Source organism: Triticum dicoccoides, chromosome 1A, assembly GCF_002162155.2.
Source record: "Triticum dicoccoides isolate Atlit2015 ecotype Zavitan chromosome 1A, WEW_v2.0, whole genome shotgun sequence".
NCBI classification, from domain to species: domain Eukaryota; kingdom Viridiplantae; phylum Streptophyta; class Magnoliopsida; order Poales; family Poaceae; genus Triticum; species Triticum dicoccoides.
Window position 1 is genome coordinate 363409002 of NC_041380.1, and position 25621 is coordinate 363434622.

Genomic DNA, 25621 nt, shown 5'->3' on the forward strand with positions numbered 1-25621 from the left:
ATCCAAAAGAGGTAGTTTTTATGTTGGAAAACTTTCATTGTTTGACCCAATTTTAAAATTTGAATTTGAACGGGGTTTGAATCAAGGGCCATTTGCATTTATGTCCCTAACTCGAACCACCTAATCAGATATACCCCTAATTCGAAAGCCTGCTCAAATTTGCTCCTCCGCCGTTAGGTGTCCTTATAGAAATGCCCTTCTGTGTCGTTACCGTCCGGTCAAACAGCTTTGACCGTCCTGAAAAAAATAGCAAAAAAATCTAAAAAATCTAAAATTTTGTGAGATCGAAGATACTCATGTGCCCAAGGTGTGTGCAAATTTTTGTGCTATTTGGACATTTCAGGAGCTCGTGGCGAGGAAAAACAGTTAATCTGCACGCTTGTGAACAATAAATTTGAAATAAAATAGCAAGAAAATTTAAAAAATATGAATTTTTTTGGCATCAAAGTGGCTTGGGTGCACAAGGTGCTTGCAAGTTTTTGTGATCAAATGACATGCGAGGAGCTCTAGCAAGAAAAAACAAAATAGTCATTTTTTCTTAAGTTTTTTCCTGAGCCAAATTTTGTTTTTTTTCTCCACAAACCCCTCCAATGTCCAAACACAACAAAAATTTGCACGCAACTTGCAGACCCGAGCCTCTTTGATGCTAAAAAATTTCATATTTTTTGAATTTTCTTGCTATTTTTTTGAATTTACTGTTCACATACTTACATATTTATTGTTTTTCCTCTGACACGAGCTCCTAGAATGTACAAAGAACATGAAACTTTGCACGCACCTTGCGAGCCTGAGTATCTTTGATCCCACAAATTTTCAGATTTTTTTGAATTTTTTTGCTATTTTTTTAGGACGGTCAAAGCCCTTTAACCGGCTTTGACCTGCTTTGACCGGACGGTAACGGCATAGAAGGGTATTTCTGTAAGTGCACCTAACAGCGGAGGGGCAAATTTGAGCAGGCTTTGAAATTAGGGGTAAATATAAGAGTGGGCGCAAATTAGGGGCATAGATGTAAATGTCCCTTGAATCAACATAAGTTTATCAACAGTAACCGTGGTGATGTGGCATCATCAGTAGAGGGTTACTGTAGCTTAATTATCCGAGCGTCACAATATGCGCTGACTGTAGCGATCACGCGCCTTCGGTCCACCCGTCATCGACCTTCTAGCCGGTTTGCCCGGGGACGAGCCGTCCGGGCAGATCGTACAGCACACCTCGCCACCAAGAGCCTCCCGCCGCAAGCCACCCGGCAACAGACAGATGGGAAGCTCTCTTCGCCCAACTGCAGCGATTGCGCATCCTCGGGCCACTCATGATGGACGCGCACCGACTATAGCGATTCGTACGCCAAGGATCCACCAGTCATTGAGCCGTCCTGGTTGATCGGACGGCTCGCCTCGCCCCCGAGAGTCTCCTGCCGCAAGCCAACCGACAATGGACAGTTAGGAGACTATCTTCACCCTCGACGAGCATAGGAAGGCGGATACTCCACCATCCTTTGCCCCGCCCCGAGAGCCTCCTCCCCAAGCGAACGGGCAACGCACGACTAGGAGACTCTCTTCGCCCTCGACGAGCCCAGAAAGGTGATACTACGACATCCTTTATATAGGAGTATTATATGACTCGTGCGTATTTCATGGAGAAAAAACCAAATAGAAAAACAGCTCGATTTTTAAGGGTTTTCCTGCGGTGATTTCGTAAAAGAAAGAAAATCGCTGTTTGGGCTCTCCCCTCCCCGCCCGCCCACACAAGTGACTAGAGGCCAACAGAAGAGGAGTGGAATCATTCATTCATTCATCCATGGCTCCCCTCTTCGCCTCCTGCCACGCATCCCACGCGTCCCTCCTACTCCTCTCCCCCAACCCCGCCGCCGCCGCGCGTCTGCGCGTCGGTGGCCTCCGAGTCAGGCGGCCCCGCCGCCTCCGCCTCCCCGTACGCACCGCCGCGGGAGGCAGCCCACTCGACGCCGAGATCCCCGACCCTACAGTCGACGACGACGAGTGGGGCCGCGAGCCGCCCGCTTCCGCGCCGGGTTGCTCGCGCCCCGGCGTCACCGACGAGTGGGGCGAGCCGGGGGTGGCCGAGCCTGAGCAGCCCTCCGGCGCCGACACCCCTACCAACGACGACGAGTGGGGCGGGGAGCCCACGCCGACGCCGCCCAAGGCGAAGGAGGCTCCGGTTACGAAGGAGGACGAGGGGCGGGAGGAGCTGAAGCGGTGCTTGGTGGACACGGTGTACGGCTCCGGCCTGGGCCTCAAGGCGTCCTCGGAGGTCAGGGGGGAGGTCGTGGAGCTCGTGGCCCAGCTCGAGGCTGCCAATCCCACGTCCGCGCCCGTCCAGGCGCCAGAGCTCGACGGAAACTGGATACTCCTGTGAGCCTTCCCACTTCTTGCTCTCAATCTGTACTTGCTAGTACTCACTACTTCGATCGTCAGTTCGATACGTCAGTGGAATGCTTTATTTGAATTTTAGCCACTGAATGATTTCGTGCTGTTGCCGTTGTTCTTCTGACCAAAGGGTGTTCTAAGTTGAGGGCTCCTTTGGTTAATAGGATAGGAATGTCATAGGAATAGGAAAATAATAGGAAGTGAGATGACATGTATCCCAATTCATATAGGGAAAGAGATGTCATTTGAAGCATAGGATAGAAATTGTTCCATTGAGTCAGGATAATGTCACTTTTCTTTGAAATCTGAAGGATTGGTTCCTATCCTACATAGGAATGAATCCATTCCTACAAACCAAAGAGCTCCAAAGGAATTTTTCCTTTAAAACCCCTATCCTATACATTCCTACAAAAATCCTATAAGCCAAAGGAGGCCAAACTGTGTAAGCAATCAACTTCTTAGGCCTCTTTTGGTTCATAGGATAGGATTATCGTAGGAATAGGAATTTTATAGGAAATGAGATGGCATGTATCTCAAATCCTACGAGTAGGAATAGAAAACGAGACGTCATTTGGTTGACACCAAAGGAATTTTTCCATTGAGTCTAGGCTGATTTTTATTTTCCTACGAAATGTGGAGGCTAGGAACCAATCCTATGTAGGAATAGGAATCTATTCCTATGAACCAAAGGGCTCTAAAGGAAAAAATCCTATCCTCTAGAATTCCTATGAAATTCCTCCAAACCAAAGGAGGCCTAAGAATTCTCATTAGCACTGAGGGGGTCCAGTCAGTTACTTGTACCTACTTAATTGTGCATGGTCGTCAACTTTCAGGTATACAGCATATTCTGAGCTTCTACCGATTCTGCTTGCCGGGGCAACACCATTCACCAGAGTTGATAAGATATCCCAAGAAATCGACTCGAGAAGCATGACAATAATTAATGCTTCAACTATTTCGACTCCATTTGCTTCCTTTTCATTCAGCGCAACTGCTTCTTTTGAAGTCCAAACTCCATCAAGGATAGAGGTACAGACCTGGTTCTCGTCAATGTTATGCTAGTCTCAGCTTATACTGCATTGGTTATTTCAGCTTTCCAGACATGTCATGTGGAAGAGTTAATTTGCTTCTTCAATTACAAATAGAACATTTTGTATCATTTCGCTAGTTACATTTGCTTCTCATCAATGTTATTTTAGAACACTTTGTATTATGAAATCCAGATAGCCCCTTCGTCAAACCATTTCGCTAGTTACATCTACTTGCTATTTTTAAGAAATATGGGATGCAAATTAGTAAATTAGGGAGAGACCCCTTTGTGTTGCGCTAGACTGAGATATATAGTCTAGCATGGCTGCAAGCCTTCAACTCAAGCATTCAACAGACACATTTGATACCGGTATTGCCACCTACCTGTCGTTCTCCTAGTTACTGTGCATATAGGATGATAAGCAAATCTCTCGTACCAAATATTTGAGGTGCACATCATGGTTATTAAAAGATTTCTTGGATGTTTCATCAGTTACAAGAATACAAGTTGCCCTTTACCATGTGTGTAAGCCGTCCTTGATAACATACATATGCCAAACTGACACATTACTTGTTCTCATGAAGGTCCAATTCAAAGAGGGGAGCTTCCAGCCTCCTGAGATATCATCATCGGTAAATCTACCTGAACAGATCGCCATATTCGGACAGAAGTTCAGCCTAGGGCCTGTTAAGGAGCTGCTGGAGCCTTTGCAGCGAGCATTTGCTAGCATTGCAGGGTCCATCTCTGGGCAACCACCCCTCAAGGTACCGATTCCTGGCGACAACAAGGCCAAGTCGTGGCTTTTGACAACCTACCTGGACAAAGACTTGAGGATTTCAAAAGGCGATGGAGGCGGCGTGTTTATTCTTGCCAAAGAGGGGAGCCCTTTACTAGATTAACTGTACATGTGTAATAGGTGTCAATATTCATATCTGCAAGGTTGAAAACCAGAGCTACAAGCCTACAACGGAGCATTCTTCCCCCTCTTTGATACACAATTTTCTGGTGGTTTTCTAGAGTCTGGCAGAATCAACTAAATATTGTCAGTATGGCGTCTCCATACACTTTTTGCTCCTTGGTAACTAGTGTACATTTTTTGTGTTATTAAAAAGGAATGTACACATTACTTTATCGTAAGAGTATTTTCAGCTCCGTAGCTCAGGCGACTAAACCAAAATTACCTGAGCACCATGACATGGATTGCATGCCAGATAACTCTGAATTCAATTATTGCTTCTGAGTCCGGGTTCAAACAGGATCCCTCTGATCCTCTATAGTTCAATCAAACTAAATTTTCAGAAGACATGATTTTTGAAAATTTAGTTCATTTGATTTAACTAAGGAATATGGGAGGGTACCTGAGGTTCACAAATTTGCATCGCTAGATACATTTCACACAACTCTGGGCTGTGCTTGGAACCAGAATTTCATTACAAAAATGCAAGGGAATCAAACTCAAGCGATCAACTGCTCCTTCCATACGAGAGCTTGCTTAAGGTACATCTACATTAACAATTGAGACCAGTCACGCTTCAAATACAGAACTGAGAAAATGGCAGTACATCTACATTAACTGACACCTGTCATGCTTCAAATACAGAACTGAGAATATGGCAGCAACACAACGCTTCTCAGCAAATAAGATGTGTATCAGGCAGATATAACCATCTCCTAGAGAACATTCTAAAAAAAACAGAAGCCTGTAATCTCCACCTTTTCTCTCTAGTAGACTAGATAATTACAGAGCAGAGGCATTTCCCTGTGAAAAAAACTGTGGACGAAAATGGCGTCGCCTTGTACTGTTGTTATGGTACAACAATTCCAAGTCCTCAAGTGGTTGCCTCCTTTTATCGGTTGACTTGAAGATACAAAAACGGCAGCCCACATCGCATACATAACTCAGATCACATTTTTCGTCTGCTTACACAACAAGAAAGTTTCCTTGTAGTTGAGTTCACTCTTCATCATCATGGTTTCTGCATTAAAAACAAGGTTACCCATCACGTACAGATGCACTGGCTCAAACGCATATACTGTGAGGGAAGTGGCCATCCATAATTCATTTCTGTTGTTCATGTCTAGATCACCGGAAAACATAACATCAACACTGTAGATTCAATTATATAGAAAGCATACCATCTCCAACATGATAAGCGTGCCTGTGACTAACCTTAACGGGTACCATTCAGATATGGGGAAAATAACATGGAATTATGTTATATAAATATATCCTCTTTCTCCCAACAACTTTTAGGTGTGTTATTCCTCTAACATTGATGTGTTCATGTTTAGCAAGAAACCACAAGTGCCAGCAGTCCAGCAGCAGAAGTATAAGATGTTTGGAAGTAGCGATGGAACTATTTCACTAAGCACCAATCTGTGACTCCAAATTCGAGTGAAAACACATCGGAAAATATAATCTAGCTCTTAAACAGTTTCCATAATACTTCATTTTAGTTGAAGGAGTTCCCCCCTGATTTATTAAGTAACAGTTTCCATAGTGCTAAGACACATAATGAGTGTTAACCTTTGATATTTTCTGTTCTCTTGTTCAACCAGGTGCTTTCCAAATTTAATCATTTAAGAAACCTTTATTTGCATGCAATTACAGAGAAAAAGGTGAACCTCTGTTAGTGGCGAAGAGAACTTTCATGACTAACCTCAGCATGAGAGAGACACAATGTCCTCTCCAATGCGTAGATAACGCACCATGGATTCAACACACCTAGGATACATGGTAGACCTTTCAAATATATAAATGCACTAACAGTAAATTCACAAGACAAGAATCCAACTGACAAAGCTTTGTGGTTTGCCTGCTATCATTTGAAAACTGTGTCCTGCATCCTTTTGAACACCTCATGCACAGATGAAGGATCTATATCATATCTAACACCCTCACCACCATACTGCACAAAGAGGTACTCTCTAGAGGACATTGGAGGGGGCAAAAGATCACATAACTCCACCAGATCTTGAATAGGTGGTAAGGGCATATCCCTTTGGTTCAGTGAATGATACACATCTGCCAGAAGAAGCCACACGAGGTCAGCATCCATACAGGCAAGTCCAGTCAATGCCCTTATAGCAGCTTCTCGCAGACCTATCAAACCACTATAAGCAATCCCTACCACAAGGCCACAGATCTTCTTCAACACACTTTCCAATGCAATAGCACTCCTTTTGTGGGAAGATATTTCAGTGATCATGTCCAAGACTGCAATCTGAATCTTTTGGCTGGATATCTCAGCCATAGGTTCCTCTGAGGTAAGTGAGGTATTCCTATATGGTAAAATAATTGCTTTTTCATCCATTGATGACAGTGTTTTCCGTCGGAATGGAGACAAGGCCAGCAACCTCCAAATAATGTATCCATCCTTATGAAACCGGCGTACAAAAAAATTACCACCAGATATTTGAATGGTTCTGCCTAAAACTTCTGTGCATCTTCTGACAATAGGCTGCAAAAACCTTATTCCAGTGAGAGTAGATATCATATATAACTCACATATTTTACAGTAAGACTGGAAACAGAGAAACGGGTAACTGAAATTTATCCAGTCTAGCAGCTCATAGACTCAATATTATCGTGCCAAAAGTAAATTTGAAATCTAAGTAGGTGATCAGAGATTCCATATCCAAGCCAACAAATTCTGTACTACTCCCTCCGTTCCCAAATGTAAGTCTTTCTAGAGATTCCAACAAGTGACTACATACGGAGTAAAATGAGTGGATCTACACTCTAAAATATGTCCACATACATCCGTATGTTGTATTCCATTTGAAATGTCTAAAAAGACTTATATTTAGGAACGGAGGGAGTAGGTACTAAACGTACAAACCAATATTGCAGATTATTTCATGCAGTGAATTGGAATTTTATGTTTTGGTCAGTTGGAGAGCATATGTTCCATGACTACCAAATTGTAGATGAACTCTAGCATTCAATGAAGGCAAAAAAAAGAGGTAATGTTGCTCTAAGTTAAATGGGTGCAAGTACAACATCATTCATTGAACTGGGGTGATGTTCGGGCCATATTGTTCACGTATGTAAATAATATGAACTATTCATCTGCATTAAGAATCAACACATATCCTATGGAGCACAGATAAAAAATCTGGTGGCACATGTTCTTCAGAATATAGTCGTGGTCAGTTTTACTTCAAAAGCAAAGTTGATCTCATAGAGGAGTGGGATTATAGATGGACCAACCAAAATACAGCAGGTCATCAAACAGGATACAAAAAGAGTAGGTGTCACTTCAGAAGAGAGGTTACTGGATGATGACAAGTAACATGTGCAATATTGGAATGAAATTTGGGTTTGATCATATTCACACTTAATATTTGGATTCCAAAGTAGCTGTAGGAAGCCCTTTGGATCCAAGAACGCAAATGGTACAAGAAGATGCTGAACTTAGATGTGACACGGGCAACCACAACGCGCTATATCTGATTCTAGTCAGCAGAATACGTGGCTCATTGATTGGATGATGTGTAGAAGTACACCATGATTTCATGATGGTGAGAAATGAAATATTACCACTGAAGTGTGATATAATTTAGGAAGCTAAAAGGTAAACATTTCATGTAAGCATTTATTCTAGAAAACCAAAGAAGCAAGTACCAAGAGAACAGTAATTTACACGATGCAAAAATATCAGATGTGAAGAAACTGCACCATTGAGATCTTGTTCTTAAGACAGATAACCAGGTATGGCCATAGTTTGTTCATAGCTGGGAGTAGTCTATTCTCGTCAACATCTTCAGCAGTGTCCATATCATCAAGAAGTTCATCCAAGGACAATTGCTGAACTGCCTCCTTGATAACAGCTTTGATTTCAATTTCACACTTATACGCGTCCTCAACCTTGGCAATAGATACAACAGCATTCTGCAGATGGCAAAGAACAATTTTACTGTGACAAGAAATGCCAGAGAACTTAATTGTCAGGATGAAGTAACCGGTGTTTGTCAATGAATGGCTGAAATTTTTACTTTATTCAACATTAAGTCACAACAGAATGATATCTAAGAGCTATGCTGCCAAGTAAAGCAAGGTATCAGGTTTGCTAAAGCTGTTAAATGGGGTGATGTAATAGCTTAGTTAGTACTATTAACACCGAAAGGAAATGAAAACAGCCATATGCGACATACAAGTACACAACCACATTATAGGAAACCTCCTCCCCGGTTTTATACTGTAGAATTTGCATTCCTCGAGATACAGAATAGACAATAGCTAGCTCAAGTTATTGTACCAGACAGAAGACCAGTATGAAGGATGCCAAAAGATGGCCAAAAGCTATTGCCAAAACAAAATGGTCAGCAAAGCAGGTAAAATAAAGAAACCTATAAATGACCCCGCAAGTGAAATATCCTATGAAATGGGATTAGAACTTGCGCTTTATCACAATGCACTGTTGCATAATTAGCAGACAGAAAGAAATACCTCCACGATGTCTAGGGCCACAAGACATGCTGCTTCCTTGGTTGAGGAGAGAAGTGGGGTGGCAGCTGATAAGCAAGACCCAGACAGAGATGCAACTATTCTCCTGTATTTTCTCATATCATTTAGATTGCAAAGTAAATCCTCCCAATATTCCAAGCTCAGAAAATCAGGCTGGGGATCAACATCCATTGTACCTGATGCAATCACAAAACAGGTTATGAGAAAGCAACTATGTGAATAAGACTTCATGAATAAATGAACTCTAAAACTGGGTCCTGTCGAGCATTACCAGGCATTACGCTGGTTTCTCTTCTCTTCTCTATCAAACTTTCAACTGCTTGATGCTCTGATCTGACCTTCACAGAAAATGATTGCACCTCATCTGGTAAGCTAATAGATTCATGAGTACATGCCTTGGCGATCTCAAAGACTGCCTAGAGAAACCCAAAAAATAAAGAAAGGAAGAACTTGCTCAGTGAAACATGTATTAGTGCACAAGCAAAACATGACCAGAGAAAGAGATGAATAACAGGTAGGTGGTCCAGAATTCTGAATGCACCAATGAGCATAACATTAATACAAGAGAATCAGAGACAAATCAACAATTGGGCTTTAATTGTACAGAGTTCTGTACAAAATGTGTAGACTTCACCAGTTCAAACACATGTGCATATATTTTATCAGAAGAAGAAAAAACATAGAGATGTCGTTTTCCAACTAATTTCACCACTTGGATGCTAATACAGACAAAACAGCACTACTAGTCGCTTTGTACCACACTTTATTTGACCATTGAACCACGATCACCTCATAACAAATTAGATGGTAGGCCAATCAGAACAGACAATGTATCTATCTATGTACTATTGTCACTGCACTCTTAGCTTGCATACTCAATAATCAACATGGCACAAACCATAGGTAGACTATCAAACCCTCATCCAAGATATAAGACAGGCGCGAAAGCTATGTGCCTATGTCTGTTCATTGACCCGCTGGGTCAAAACAGTGCACAAAACCAGGCCAGTGCCAAAAGACACCATCATCTGCACAGATCAACTGCATGCACTGCGTGCACTGTTTGAACGGGTTTGGAAAACCGAAAACCGTTGATGAATAGCCTTAACAGATATACAATAAAACCTTGCCAATAGCACGTGATAGTTAAAATGGTAAAACCAGTAACTGAAATTTGAAATCCCAGCCAGCACCATGCACACACGCTATAAGTGAATGCCCATTTAGTAGAACAATCGAGCGGCCATCACATGATATCAAATTTTGTAATTGTATATCATAATACCTTCAGAAATGGAACAGTTAGATGGGGATGATCATGCCTACCAAGAACCTCCAGCTCTGAAGAAACTGCCCGCATCTGTAAATATTACATGTATTGCAATAAAAATTAACATATGAAACTGGCTTCAAAACTTCAAAAATAATCATGTTTCGTTTTGGACAAAGGGCATCATTTGTCCTTTACTTCCTCATGCATCATCATATCCTCTTGGTATAATAAAAAAAGGGAAGTGATCTCAGAAGGGTAAGTGCTCGAACTTCGAAAGCCATAAAGTGCAATTGGTTTGACTAATTGGCAACTGATGCTTTACAAGGCAGCTTGTTATATGAGGGTACAAAAGCACTTCACCATGTAAAAAGATGAAATGGGGAAGATTAATAACCATCCCTATCATACCGGTTCTTCCAAAAATGGTAAAATGTCACGAGAAGCACCAATGTAACACAGCATGGAAGCGAGAATATCAGGGACGTGGGGGTTGAGGTCTAGATGGCGCAATTGTCTGCAAAGAGAGTCGACAATGTAATCTGCATTCGCCACAACGAATTGGCCAACCTGCACAGGAAGAAAAACATAAACGCTAATTCCAATTATGACAGTAAAAGAATTTTACATGAACTACAGTCATCAATTACCGTAGAGTAACCACCAGCGGCAGCAAGTGTTCTTAAGACAGCATCTGACGCAATTCTAATTTGTGCACTTGAGCTGATAAGTTTCCGGAGTAGAAGATAAAGTGAAGAGTGCATAAACCCACTCTGTGCAAAATCTTGACCAAGAATAATACCAAAGACCCCAATCCCGTCAAGCATTACCTGATGGAGAAGAACAAAAGTTGAAATACAGTTAAAACTGGAACAAGAAAAAAAATACTTTAAAAAACTATTGAAGAATTGCAGCAATGCATACTTACTTGTTGTAGTGCAGTTGTATCACGGAAGAAATGCATTGGAACATTAAGTTCTGCTAGGCATAGCTCAGAGTTCTGTTCTGTTGGAAGATCCCACACTTCCGGAGACATATACTCATGTAGTATACTACCAATACAGTGAATAATATCGTCTTTAGTGTCCATTCGCTCACTTATCTTCCAAACTTCTCTTACTCCGCTATTTAGACCACTTGAAGTTAAGTGGTCATTTTGACCAGGTACCCTTACCACTTGTGCTGAACTCTTGTTGAATAATTGCAAACACACAGAGAGAGACTGATCTGACAGACCATATATGAGCTCATTGAGCATGCAAACAGCAGAGCTTGCCTGGCGCAGTTTTTGTCCAGAATCACTCTTCATGTACCACCTCTGCACACCATATCTGTGAGTGTCTTCAGCGCGCAGCTCAGTGCTTAACCTCCGGAACTGATTGAGTAGAATATCAACAAAAACAGATAAAGATGCACTGGTTCCTTGCCCTATCATCATCACAAGCAACAGAACATAACAGGTCGAAATTTCAGTGTAATAAATTGCATCGCTGTAAAAGGCAACAAACAGGACAGCTCCAAAATCATAAGTATGGCAAAAGCATTCAAAGTAGTTGACAAATTACCTGAAACTGTTGAAAGACCAACCAGCCTTATGATTCCTGCCAGAGCGGAGTATAGCCTCTGGCTACTTGCATGAACAAACCATGAAGGTACATGGGGGAGCTCATATTCAACTGTACCATTTATTGCATTTGGCAAACCATTGTCCCCAATAACAGATATTTTTGGGCCTGCAGATGAAGACGTTGCATACTGAGAGTGAGAACTGTGACTTGCATCATTAACATAGGCTCCATTCTTTAACTCAGCAACTGAATACAGATATCCAACAGATAGTGGCTTTGATACAATCAGCTTGTCCATGGAACCAGAAAACTGTGAGCTATGACTAATGCATAAACCCAAACAATCGAAGAAGCGAGCAGCAACAACCTGCCAGTGCAATAAAAATCAAGTCAAAAGTCAACTGAAGAGTTGTTGATCTAAAGAAAGGAATTGTAAGTTACTTACAGGAGAGCGATGAAGGTGATTTATCAGAAACTGAGGGCCGGCATAGAAAGTTAGAGCCAACAGTTTCCTGGCATGAGAAAGGGCAGTGATCTCCTCGCTTCCAAGTACCACTTGCGGTAACTTTTCAAGCAGCCTGTCTTACATGCAAAAAAGTTGAGAACTTTCTCACAATGTAAACTGTGTTGTTTCAAGAAAAAATAACACAAACCTGGTAAATATATCAGAAACCTCATTTCCTGATAGAAAATGTTGACCCTTCAAGAAAAGATAATCAAGAGAATCTTGTGCAGCCTCAGACACAGTTGCCGCATCATCACATGCTAGAACACATAAGCACTCCTGCAATTAACGATGTGGAGTTAGAAGTTAATAGAGCTTCCAGCCAAGTATGTGGAGATGCTGGCTGAGCCAAAGATTTTCCTCTTTCCTTTTTGCAGGATGGCTGGGCCAAAAGTATGAATGCATAGTGAATGAATTTCAAAGCATAAAAGACATGCTGCATATTGATGGCAAAGTTGTAGACCATGTGAGCAACTGCATAACTAACATTTTCTTCTGCTTTCCACAAGTCGAAAAATAAGAATTTACAAACTTACCACAAGTAACATCTTGCTTCTCATTAATGTGAGGCTGCAACTAGACAACAGCCCCCTTACACCAATAACCACCGACCTCCTTACTTTCTCAGATGAGTGAACAGAAAGCTGCAAGAAGGATAGAGTATTAAAATGACTTAGAAGGATGCTAATTTATAAAATAACGCGCAGTGGGGAGGGAGGTAAATATACATGTGGAAATGTCTCCGTAAACAATTTGCCAACATTAGTTGCTGTTTCCTCGAGCCATTTTCTTGTGCGTTTTACATGCAGTGCTCTTCTATCAGCAGAGTTATTACTGACATCAGAGGTAGTGTCTTCTGTAGTTTCAGAATTGCCTGTCTGTTCAGGAAACGTTTTGGTTGGCAACTGGCGAAGCTTCAGCAATACATGGTCACTAGAACCACTGCCACCAGAACATTGGGCAGAACTACTGTCACTAGGAATATCAAGTGCACTGAAATTTTCCTTGTCACATAGGACTATCATCAAAGCGTCAGTCAATCCAAGAATGGCTTGCTCAATGCTCAAAGCACTCCCAGCAGCGCCGCTAATCATTGTCTTAGATGTGTAGAGAAGCTTTCCAAGACGACTGACGATACCAGGAAGGAAAAAGGCAAGTGCATCAGCAGAACCTACCTAAACAACAAAGACAACTTTTACTAAATTGTGAACATAATTAAGAAAAATCTCACCAGAAGCCACGCTCAAAATAATTAAAGACGATTCAACCATGCTTCTATGCAAAGAGGAATCATGCCTACAGGAAAGATACAGGTATGCCAAACGTAAAGATGACACCAACTTTTATTGTTGCAATCAGAGTACCGCTGGCCGCTCGGTATTTAAATCATCTAGGATATTTAAGTATCTCTTGTATATCCCATTCCTTTTTGCTTCAAATGAGTAAAAATCATTACCTGGAGTAATATGTCAATGCGACAGCTAACCATGTAACATTTCCTCATTTCTTGTAATTTTATCTTTTTATGAAATAATGTTTTTGTCGCGGGTCTTTTTTGGAGGTGAGGGGAGGGGGGTTAAATACTAGCAAGGCAGAGTTTTAGTTAATAAACGATTAAGAATTTTTGACTGAAGATAGTAGAAGCATCTCATCTAGCAAGCCACTGCTGTCACACAGAACATCTCACCTTGGCAATAAGAACACGCAATGCGAGCAATGATTCCTTTCTAACACCTGCGCTGCCACGGTGACCTCTTGATGCCTCAAATTCTGATGACTTCCATATGAAATGAACCAAATTAGTTCCATCTTACTAACACATGGTTATTACATAACATGTGTGCACAAATAATAGAATAGTTTTTGTGGGAAAATAAAGAATAACTGGGTGGCAAAGGCACTATATAAACAAAAAGAAAAGTAACAGCAAAAAGAAGTGTGTCCATACATATGTTCAGGAATAAACACTATACCTGTAGAAGAAGTGAAAGCCAATGTCCGACAGCAGGTGAAGCATTTTCTGATCGGAGGAATGCAAGCAAGCACTCCTCTGGTTTTGCAGAATGCTTTGGGTGAACCACACTACCAATTTCCGAACTTAGAATGATTGGGCTCGTAGGTAATACAGTTGCTTGATTACACGAACAGGACTTATCCGAGCATGATTGCAGCTGCAGAATCATGGCTCTGAAGCATCTTATGATGCCTAGGCGGAATTCTTCAGAAGCCTCCGAAGGTGAAAGTATTGCCCCAGATGTCAACTTTTTCAGCAACGCGACCATCTAGCATGCCAAACAAAACTATATAACATGTGTGAAAAAATTGGTAGATTCACCAACAGAAAATAACCCACATGATCTACTCAATGTGTGCTTAAAAGTGTGGAGATGCTTTGTACCATATGGCTATAGTTAGTAGTTCAGAAATAAATTTCTAAAATCAAGTTCTAGTAAGCAGCTACTTAACACGTTCTAGTTAGGTTGCTAGAGACTAGACTACACTGCAGAATCATGGGTTAGCGGAATTAATCACCTGATTGAGCGAGGTGAGGCGGCACTTGGTGAGGAGCAACTCAAGGCAAGCAAGCCCGCCTTCGGCGATGGCATCGGTGATGACAAGCTCCCCGACACCCTGCCCCGCTGCCTTGCCTTCCTTCCTGCACTGCACCGCTGCATCTAGGAGCATGAGCAATGGAAACGCCGTATAGCTAGATAGAAGGACAGGGCACCGAGATTAGATCACAAATCAAAGACACACGCATACAATATAAGGAGAGCATATTTTCCTCAAGCAGCGGGGCGTACGGGGGAAGAGGAGCGGGCGTATACGTACTCGAAGCAGGGCTGCAAGGCGGGGGCAGGGACGGAGCGGAAGAAGGCGCCCATGGCGCGGAGGGAGGAGGCGGCGGCGGAATTGGAGGCGGGGGAGCGGCTGCGGAGGACGTCCAGGAGGGCGATGGTGTGGGGCTTGAGCTGGGCGAAAACGGCGGCTAGGGTTTCGTCGGAGGCCGCCGCCGCGGCCTCCATCCCGGCGGGCGGCGACGTTGTGGAAGCGCTCCTTGATGGGGTGCACTGGCGGGCGTGTGCGCTTCCGGTCGCTGCTCGGAAAGAGACGGAGAGGGGGGAGGGAGAGGGTTTGCGAGCCGTCGTCGTGGGGTTTTTCTGGAAGCGGAGCTCGAGAAGACGAGCACCCAGGACGAACAGCTAAATTTTGCCAAATTTCACATGTTTTGGCCACTAATTGTGAGATTAACCCATTTGAATATCATAACACTTTATGTTTTCATATATTTTCTACTACCAAGGGAGGATGGGGCACAGCAGAATCATAGGCATACATAACCTAGACTGCATCGCTGAAGATATTGCGATTTTCTTCAATGTGCGAGAGTGATTCGTTTGAAATTGTTCATGTTATCCTACACCCTGCAGAATACCGAGTCTCGCATGTGAAGTATGATGAGTTTTTTCTGACAGGATGATTGTTTATAATTATACTATTATATGGTATATGAGTTTTAAGCTTTTGAACTTCAAGGTAACAAAAAAGTGATCCGTTGTTAGGGTTCATCAAATGATTTAATATTGTGGATTTGCACTACTAATTTCTAGAATCATCGCTACGTGTCAATGTTGGAAAAGTTCACTTGTATGTGTATCCATTTATGCGTGTAGCTAGTCACGACACACGCACTGACGGACAGTTTGTGAACATTTGTGGTATGTGCACTGATCTCATCAACTAGAGTTGGAAACTCTTAGTGAAACTTTTTTAAGTTGGCTGTAGAGCAAGATACTCATTCTAAATATGTGAAGCCTTACATACAAAATAGAACAGCTGCAGCAGTAGACTCAATAAAGCCAGACATGCAAAGTATTGTGTTTGAAGGAAGCAAGATTTGCATCCATCAATTGAACCTTGCACGAGTTGTGCACGTACCCGCCTACTAGTAAATCACTGCGTGAAAAGATAACGTAACCGCGCACATGAGAACATTATATTGACCTCATTATGCTTTTGTATGGAGGACTAGGGTAGTTTGCCTAGAACATCATATTGACTTCATGTTAGTGTCAAGGTAATGGTGTTGTTTTTCAGGCACTATGTGGTGGTGGTGTGGCAAACAACTAATCACTTCGACGGCGAATGACCAAGCCTCAGGGGTTGGGGTAATGTTCCCCTTGGGTGTTTTCGCAGCAGAGACGAGGTTGTGCCCCCCTTTTCTCCATCTAGGTGTCCCCCTAGCACGACATATTGCAGTATGGTGGTTCATGCTCCCTCTTCTTTGCAACGACACTCTCTCTATCGTCGGTGCGAAGCTGGCGGGAGGTTTTATTTAGGCAATGATATAGTTATGTGGAAATTTGTCTTAAAAGTGACAATGTTGTAATTTGTTTGAAATATGAGTAGGCCCGTGAAATACACTGGAAAAAGCATCTCATAGGGTGGGAAAACGAAATGGGTCATTCACATTTCAGCCATTAACTCAAATCCGCTACTCAGATATACCCCTATTTTTCAATTGTGCTCAAATATGCCCCTCATTCTTTAGGTGTCCTTGCAGGAATGCCCTTCCGTGTCATTTCCGTCTAGTCAAAGACATTGACTGTGATCTTTGTCCAAAATGCCCCTGGTAACGGCAACCAGCAATCGGGTAAAATTGAAACTCATTAGTTTGTGCCACTCACGCGTGGGCCCTTTCGTTAAAAAGAGAAAAGTAAAAAAAAACTATCTCCCTACTCTTTTGTTATAGTTGGTGGGACCCACTCACTTGCACTCCTAGTGAGTGTACGGCTCCCTACAAAAGAAGAGAAGACTCACCTAAAAGGAGAAGCAAAAGAGAGGAATCACCACCAAGAGAGAGAAGGAGTAGAGATGATCGTTATGAATGAAGACCCTCTCGCAGAAACAAGGATTCGGAAAGGAAGGACAAGTCATCAAAGAGCTACACAAGACAAAGACATCAAGCTCATGTTGGTGAATGGGTATCTGGCTCCGACTCCGACAACTACTCCGAGAGAAGTTATCAATCCGACTCCGAATATACTCAAGATGAAGGTGTTGCCGGTCTTGCACTTGTGCCATCCAACTCCTACGACATATTTGACTCACCAAATGAAGGGATTGGAAGATGCTTCATGGCTAAAGGCCCCAAGGTATCACACCCTGAGTATGTTGATTTTAATAGTGACGAAGATGATTTGCTAGGTGATGATGATTTACTTGTTGACAACTCTAGTGATGAAAACTATGATGACATTTCTATTAATCATGCTAACCAAGATGAAACGAATGACAATGATAAGAAGGAGATTGAGCGTCTAACTAAAGAACTAAACACTCTTAAGTTAGCTCATGAAACTACCTTAGAGGATCATCGAGAGCTCTTAAAGACTCATGAGAAGCTACGCTTTGAGAAGCTCAATCTAGAGCAAGAGCATGGGTTCTTGAAAGCAATCAATGATGATCTTCGTAAGAAAATTTTTTCTTACATTGCCAAGCATTTACTCTTGTCTACTTACACGCCACAAGTAAAATCTAGCAACAAGAGCAAGAAAGATTCTTCTTCTAGTAGTAACAATAATCATGTTAAATCCAATATTGTTGCTTCTAGTAGTTCTCTTGATTCCACTAATGATTCTATTAGCCAAGTTACACTTGAGTAAGAAAATAGCTTATTGAAGGGAATTATAGAGAAAGGTGTTTACAAGAGCCTTGCTGTAAGTAAGCAATTTGAGGAAATTGTACACAAGCAAGGAAGGCACCGGAAGAATCAAGGTGTTGGTTTTGAATGCAAGTTCAATGCCATTCGAGTTGAGTGGGAAGAAGATCAATACCTCAAGACGAAGTTTGTTACTCAACAAGAGAAGTATGATCCCACTTCTTTCAAGGGAACACAAGCTCAAGATGATCTTCCACCACAAGACCACAAGCTAAAAGGCAAGTACAAGCTTCAAGAAGAGATTGATTCATTTGAAGAAGCTCCAAAGGCCTTGGTCAAGTGGGTTCCCAAGACTACATCAAGTTCTACTTCATCAAGTACGACTACAACTCCAAGGATGCCCATCAAGATGATGTGGATCCCAAAGAAGAAGAACTAGAGAGTTCTTGAGGGTGACTCCGCCAACATACTTCACTCATATTCATTTTGGCAAGGACAAGTGCAATCAACTTTGACATCTTGCACTAGTTCAAGGAGTCACAAACCCTCTTGTTGCTAAGACAAGGAACAAGGCAACCTAATGCTTTCATGGACAACATCATATGTGTATTTCACTGTATGTCTATGGATATCCTTGTATGTTCCTTGTGGGACTAACCCATGTAGGTATTGAAAGTGCAATTCACTCCAATGGATTTCTCCAAATGATCTACATCAACATTGAGTATCTGCATCTTCAACACCTACATGAAGTCATCATCGACAAAACCCAAGTTTAGTTCATCCCTCTTAGGGGGGATATCACATCTAGGGGGAGCTTTGCTCGAAGAACTGAGCTAAAGCAACTCTAAAGGTGTGAACACAACAATGCTTTATGTAAAAGTGGTAACCCCACTTGTGCTTAAACGATGACCTACAATCAAATGTTCTCATTTGACTCCTCAGTCAATATACTCATATATAGATGACCTAGTAATCACCAATTTCTTGATAGATGATGGAGTGTTTGTGCATGCTTTTCCACATATTTCATTTGCTATCTTATTGTGTGATCATGTTGGTTGCATATTTTTTCCCATTCAAGGACATCCATTTATTGCTTTGATTGTTTGGCTTTTCTTTTTGCCAAATGGATGGACAAGAATGCCTAAGTACTCCCTCTAGCTATCTATGCTTTTCTCGTCTCAAACTCTATTCATGCTACATCACAAAGTTTGATCAAGTCGATTTCGGACCCTTCGGGTGAGGAGCACTCGGAGCCACCGATCCGTCAAGGGCTTAAACTTCCAAAACCTCTTAATGGTTCTCGGTCTGACCGATTTATTCCTTTCGATCCCACCGAAATCATTGATTTGATCTAGGTTTTCACCTCGGTGCAACCGATTATAACAGTTCGGTCTCACCGAGTTGCAGTAACCGCTTGCAATTCTGCATCTCGGTGCCACCGAGTCTTTCCACTCGGTCACACTGACAGTGACTGGGTATATATACGCCGAGGGTTGAATTTTGGAAATCCCTTCAAACTCCCAACCGCGCCTACCCAGCTCTGTCGCTCCTCCTGGTCTCCAGATCGTCTCCGTCGTCGCCAACGCCCCCTGCCGCTGGTCTTCGCCTCCGTCAATGGGAATCTACTCCGCCATTGTCGCCGTAGCAAGTTCGTCATCGAGTTAGGGTACAGACTCGATCTCTTTGTGTATTCTTTAACTCCGATTCCTGCACAAAGATTAATGTCATGTTTCTAGCCACGATTGAGATCAATCTATCCACCTAAAACTTCCTCTAGAATAGATTTGATACTAAAACTTAGAGGTTTCCGCCGAACTCATCTCGGACCAACTGATCTGAAGATACCGGTCTCACCGATTGCACATGTACTACTCGGTCTGACTGAAGTGTACAAATCGGTGTGACCAAGTTCACATTCTCTGTGAAACCCTAGCATCTCGGAGTCACCAAACTGCATTTGGGTCTGACCGGAACTGTATGTTTAGACTCTAAAGCTGCTATGGTGTCACCGAGTTTGTCATATCGGTACCTCCAAAATGCTTTCTGTAGAAATCTAAAATTAAGTTTTTGTCTCAACTTTTTGAAAAATCAGTTGTGCTCTCTGATGCTCATCCACTCTACCTATACCTATCTATTCAGAGGGACAGTTTCAACCATGTCATACAACAGTGATAGTCAAAAAAGGTCAGAGGAGTAGGTGAATCTCAGTGAGGGCACTAGTCCCTCAAGCAGCTATGATGATGGAAGCAGAAACACACCAAGCAATTTGACTAAGGCTGCTACTAGGCAAAGGAAGAAGAGAACCTCAAATTCTGAAGACGAGGACTATGTTGCATATGAGGAAGTGACCTCAAAGAAGAAAGTACTCAAGAAAGAGCAAGCTACTGCTGCTACCATCAAGCCTGGTATGCACAAGAAGGCACCTTCCCAGAGGAAGCACATGTCTAAAGCCAGAGCCTCCACTCTAGAAACCATGCAACCTGGAGAGGAAGAGGCTACCGGAGGAAAGAAAAGAAAGGAAAGGGTCAAGAAGACTATGGCTGCTTCATCTAAGCCCAAGACAACTCCCAAGCCATCTGCTCAAGCTCCAAAACCAACTGCACCCAAGAGATCCACCAGAAACATCTCAGTTGCAGAGAAGAACAAGGCCCCAGTGCCTGAAATACAAGAGGATGGAGAGCCCCAAGTGCTCAAAAAGTTGAAGCCAAAGATTCCAGATCATGATGACAATCATCCAGTGGCTGAGAATATGAAGTTGAGAAAGGATCCAGGTCTCAGACTTTGGAGACAGTTTGATCCATATGCTGCAAGAAGAAGGACTGATGTGGACTATAGATTTCACACCAAGAAGCATCAAGATTTCTATGAGACAGTTCTATTGTACAAGAAGCCCATAATAAGTGACATGAGATGGGTTGATTGGGAATTCATTGATGACAATGAGGATTACTTTTCAGGAGTTCATGAGAGTTTCAGAATGAACAGAGTTGACACTTTTGTTGGTCAAAAGCTGACAAAGTGGAATGATGAAATGGTCATGTAATTCTATTCAACCGCCCATTTCTACCCAGATGGCAAGATAGTCTGGATGACTGGCGGCACAAGATATCAATCATCAATTATGGAGTGGGCCAAGTTGATCAATGCCCCTGAAGAAGGTAAAGATGACACAGATGTGTATGCCAAGCCAAGAAAGGGACACAACTCCATGGCTCACATGTACAAGGAAATTCCTGATGATGCCTTAGAGACTCACAAGTTCGGATCAATCTATTATCTGCTGTCAGGACTGACCACTATAAACACTATATTGAGGCACACTCTGCTGCCCAAGTCAGGAGATCATAGGATGATCCATGGTCATTATATCAACCTACTTCACATGTTTGATGTGCCATATAAGTTCAAGGTGATGCCCTTGATTGTTGAAACTATCAAGAGAACTGCTGATGACCAAAAGAGATCATGTGGATATGCCCCCCACATTCAGATGCTCATCAACTCCAAGATGGGGACAAGGGCATATCTACTAGACAAAGAGCATCTTCCCCTGAGGCTAGACTTTGAGGGCAACATGGTTGTCATGGATGCATCACATCCTACTTCTGTAGATGCTCATGAGAAGCGAGAGAAAGCAAAGGCAGCAAAGACTTCCACAATGCCAGATGCTTCAATTGTCAATCTCAAGACCAAGCAAGATCAGCTCACTATCTGCTTGAGGCAACAGTGAGAATATAGAAAGGACTAACCACCCTGACTCGAAATCAAGAGAGCCTTGAGAGGATCTTTGAGACAAAGCTTCATGATCTAGATGTGAAGGTCACCGTCAGACCACAGTTGAGAAGCTACAGGAAGAGATTGAGGACATGAGTGACAGACCAACTACCAACACTTTTCAGCATGTGCCAAGGGCACAAAGGTCTGTAGCTGTGCCAGTTGTCAGTGATACGAGGACTACCACTTCAGCACCTGCAGCAACTGCCCCAGTTATTCCTCCAGTTGCAACTCCTCCAGCTCCTCAGACATCATCAGAAGGTTTTGTAGACAGACTCCTCTCCACGCCATGTTCGCACACCGGAGCTCCTGAAGATCATTCCTAAAGTGCCGCGTAGCACTATGCATTTTCAAGCTTTTTGGTAACTTGTTGCCAAAGGGGGAGAAAGTGTATAGATCATTAGGCTTCAAGAGAGAGAGAGAGAGAGAGAGCGTTTTGCCCTTTTGTTGCTTCTCTTGCTACTTGTTGTTTGACCGTTGGCTTGCTACAATATTTGTGTTTGTGCTTGTGTATGAGATACTCTTATGATCATGTGTTTGATCATTATGCTTTAATGCATGCTTGAAAGATGTTATCTTAATACTTGTGTATAATCAATCATGTTTCCCTTGGTGATGAGTGCATGTTCTTTATATTCTATCATTTTGAGTGCTCCACGAAGATGTATGTGACATGGAAGAGTTGACCTATGATCCTAATCGATTGTGCATTTGCATTCGAAAGCAAATTTTAAATAATGCACAAATTTAGGGGGAGCTCTTGCTTATCACATACTTCTCAAAGCGATGATGTATTTCATTCATATTATTGTTTGTCGAAGCTTTGATCTATATCTTGTCATCAATTACCAAAAAGGGGGAGATTGAAAGTGCAACTAATCCCCGGGTGGTTTTGGTAATTCATAACAACATATAGATCATTAAATTAATATCCATTTAAGTTAAATATTTCAGGAAGTTCAATGATTGGCATGGCATGGACTAGAGATGTGAACCCCTCAAAATGCTAATGACAAAGATTGGCAAAGGCTCAAGACTCTTCATTTCTATTTCAGTGATCCAAGATCACATTGAGTCCATAGGAAAAGCCAATACTATTAAAAGGGGATGAGGTGTTGCTTAATGGTCTACTTGCTCAAAATGCTTAGTGATATGCTCGAAAGCCCTCAACCACTTTCTCAAATCCAAATATGTCCTAAACCTAAAGTCAAACTCGGCCCCACCGATTTGATCTCGGCGCCACCGAGTTCCTTTGACATAGCCACTGCCAAAAACCCTAATCAGTTCGATCTCACCGATAGGTATCTCCATCTCACCGAGATGGCAATGCAAACTCTCTATTTCCCTTCGTAACGTTTCGGTCTCACCAGAATGAGCGGTCGGTCCCACCAAGTTCGCAATGCAAACTCTTTGTTTCCCTTCGTAACGTTTCAGTCTTACTGAAATGAGTGATCGGTCCCATCGAGTTTGCCTGACCAACTCTCTGTTTGCTCATTGCTGAAATCGGTCTACCGAGTTCATGCAATTGGTCATACCGAGATGAGGTTTTGCCCTAACCCTAGCACACCGGTCCCACCAAGTTGATCATGTCGGTCCCACCGAGATTCCTAATGTTCACATTTTGAATTGAACCGGTCTCACCCAGTTTACCTATTCAGTCTGACCGAGTTGGTTCAAATGTGTGTAATGGTTGGATTTTGTGTGGAGGCTATATATACCCCTCCACCCCTTCTCTATTCAAGAGAGAACCATCAGAACGTGCCTCTACCTCCACTACATATTTTCTGAGAAAGAACCACCTACTCATGTGTTGAGACCAAGACATTCCAATCCAACCACAAGAATCTTGATCTCTAGCCTTCCCCAAGTTGCTTTCCACTCAAATCATCTTTCCACCATAGCCAAATCTGTGTGAGAGAGTTGAGTGTTCGGTAGACTATCATTTGAAGCACAAGAGCAAGGAGTTCATCATCATCACACCATCTATTACCTTTTGGAGAGTGGTGTCTCCTAGATTGGTTAGGTGTCACTTGGGAGCCTCCGACAGGATTTTGGAGTTAAACCAATGAGTTTGTAAGGGCAAGGAGATCGCCTACTTCGTGAAGATCTACCCAAGTGAGGTAAGTCCTTTGTGGGCGATGGCATGGTGGGATAGACAAGGTTGCTTCTTTATGGACCCTTCGTGGGTGGAGCCCTCCATGGACTCACGCAACCGTTACCCTTTGTGGGTTGAAGTCTCCATCAACGTGGACGTACGGTAGCACCACCTATCGGAACCACGCCAAAAATCTCCGTGTCTACATTGCGTTTGCCTTCTCCAAACCCTTCCCTTTACCTTCATATGCAATGTTTTACTTTCCGCTGCTACACTCTTAGAATTGCATGTGTAGGTTGATTGCTTGACTTGTGCTAAGTTGCTAAAATCTGCCAAGACTTAAAATTGGGAAAAGGCTAGATTTTTATTTGGTCAAGTAGTCTAATCACCCCCTCTAGACCTACTTTCGATCCTACAATTATCTTAATTATCGAGGCAACCCCACGCGATAGATAGGTCCTGCGGTAGGACAACTGATTCTTGATGTAGGACTCGTGATGCTCAAGATGTTATTTCAACACATCCCCCACTTCGATCCTAACAAGCACATCTCTATGGGCGACTTCCAGTGCACAATTAATATCTTATTTGATCCTAGTGCAAATACAATGTTGTAATCATAAGACCTCATACCTGTACGTCTTTTTATTATAAGTGTTTGAATTACTATTTGCTTGCTGATTCGGTTAAAAGCTGGATTTGACACTTTGACAAAAGCTTGCTAAAGACCATTGCTACTTGTAATCTGCGTTGGTATTTCCCCGAAGAGGAGGGGATGATGCAGCACAACAGAGGTAAGTATTTGCCTCGGTTATGAAACCAAGGTTATCAATCCAGTAGGAGAACCAAGCAACACTATAACAACACCTACACACAAACAACAAATACTTGCAACCCAACGCGTAAAGGGGTTGTCAATCCCTCAACGGTATTGAGATAGATTAAATTGTATGAGAGTTGATAAATAGATCTACCTAAAACACAAAAGAAAATTGTAGCAAGGTATTTTTGGTTTTAATATGATATGAATAGACCCGGGGCCCTAGTTTACACTATAGGCTTCTCTCAAGAAAATAGCATACGGTGGGTAAACAAATTACTGTTGGGCAATTGATAGAAAAGCAAATAATTATGACGATATCCAAGGCAATGATCATGTATATAGGCATCACGTCCCAGATTAGTGGACCGCACTACTGCAGGATGCTGCTAACGCGACACTACGATCAGAGACCCTTCGACGAAACTGTGTGCGATACAATAATCTCAAACGATGGTGTAAAAAAACCCGTCAAAAAAGGTGCAAAATGTTTGCAATGGCGGAGCCATCAAACACGGTTCAGATTTTAGTTGCGTGTGCGATGCATGGCATACGGTTGATCCAGATGAACTGTTTGCGATTAGACAGAACAATAGAAACGGGCAGCCATATCAATGTGTGTGCGATATACGGCATACAGTTCGCTCCAATGAACGGTTTGCTATTAGGGAAAGCAATAGAAACGGTCAGCCAGATTAAGGTGTGTGTGATATACGGCATACGGTTCAGTCAAATGAACTGTTTTCAATTAGGAAAGAGAACATAAATGGTTCAACTTAACAAGATGTGTGTGATACACGACAAAAGGCCCAGAGGTTAATTCGAGAACAACTACACAGAGGTTAATTTGACATACATGACTTATAAGTTTCACAGAAATCATATCAATTTTTTTGGAAAACATTTAATTGCATTGAATGTATATAGGCAAGCTGGTCCTTGCTGTTGTAGGATCCCTCTTTGCATCCTTTATTGGGCACCCGGATGACCGACTGTTGTCGCCCAATGGTCAATGGCACGTCCCCCACATGGCAGTT

General features: G+C 42.4%; 2 protein-coding genes across 5 annotated transcripts; one reads left to right on the top strand and one right to left on the bottom strand.

Annotated features, from left to right (window-relative positions):
- The first annotated feature begins 1778 nt into the window (after positions 1-1778).
- Positions 1779-4566, top strand: LOC119273141 (probable plastid-lipid-associated protein 3, chloroplastic). Its single transcript, XM_037554416.1, has 3 exons — positions 1779-2369; positions 3218-3413; positions 3999-4566. The coding sequence occupies exons 1-3, from the start codon at positions 1798-1800 to the stop codon at positions 4311-4313; spliced, it is 1083 nt and encodes a 360-aa protein (XP_037410313.1). The 5' UTR covers positions 1779-1797; the 3' UTR covers positions 4314-4566.
- Positions 4567-4869: 303 nt separating this feature from the next.
- LOC119273152 lies at positions 4870-15402 on the bottom strand. 4 transcript variants are annotated; one of them, XM_037554428.1, is made up of 18 exons: positions 15060-15402; positions 14760-14934; positions 14201-14509; positions 13915-13997; positions 12956-13355; positions 12764-12871; positions 12376-12506; positions 12168-12300; positions 11720-12089; positions 11083-11582; positions 10805-10984; positions 10566-10724; positions 10170-10244; positions 9156-9300; positions 8867-9060; positions 8096-8308; positions 6075-6875; positions 4870-5390 (listed from the first exon to the last, which is right to left on the bottom strand). In XM_037554428.1, the coding sequence occupies exons 1-17, from the start codon at positions 15251-15253 to the stop codon at positions 6237-6239; spliced, it is 4008 nt and encodes a 1335-aa protein (XP_037410325.1). In that variant the 5' UTR covers positions 15254-15402; the 3' UTR covers positions 4870-5390; positions 6075-6236. The 4 variants fall into 4 exon arrangements, with proteins under 4 accessions (XP_037410325.1, XP_037410320.1, XP_037410329.1 ...); XM_037554423.1 differs by having other exon boundaries at positions 12956-13402; positions 13915-14004; XM_037554432.1 differs by having other exon boundaries at positions 12956-13402; positions 13915-14004; positions 14201-14527; positions 14760-14896; positions 15060-15170.
- Positions 15403-25621: the final 10219 nt, after the last annotated feature.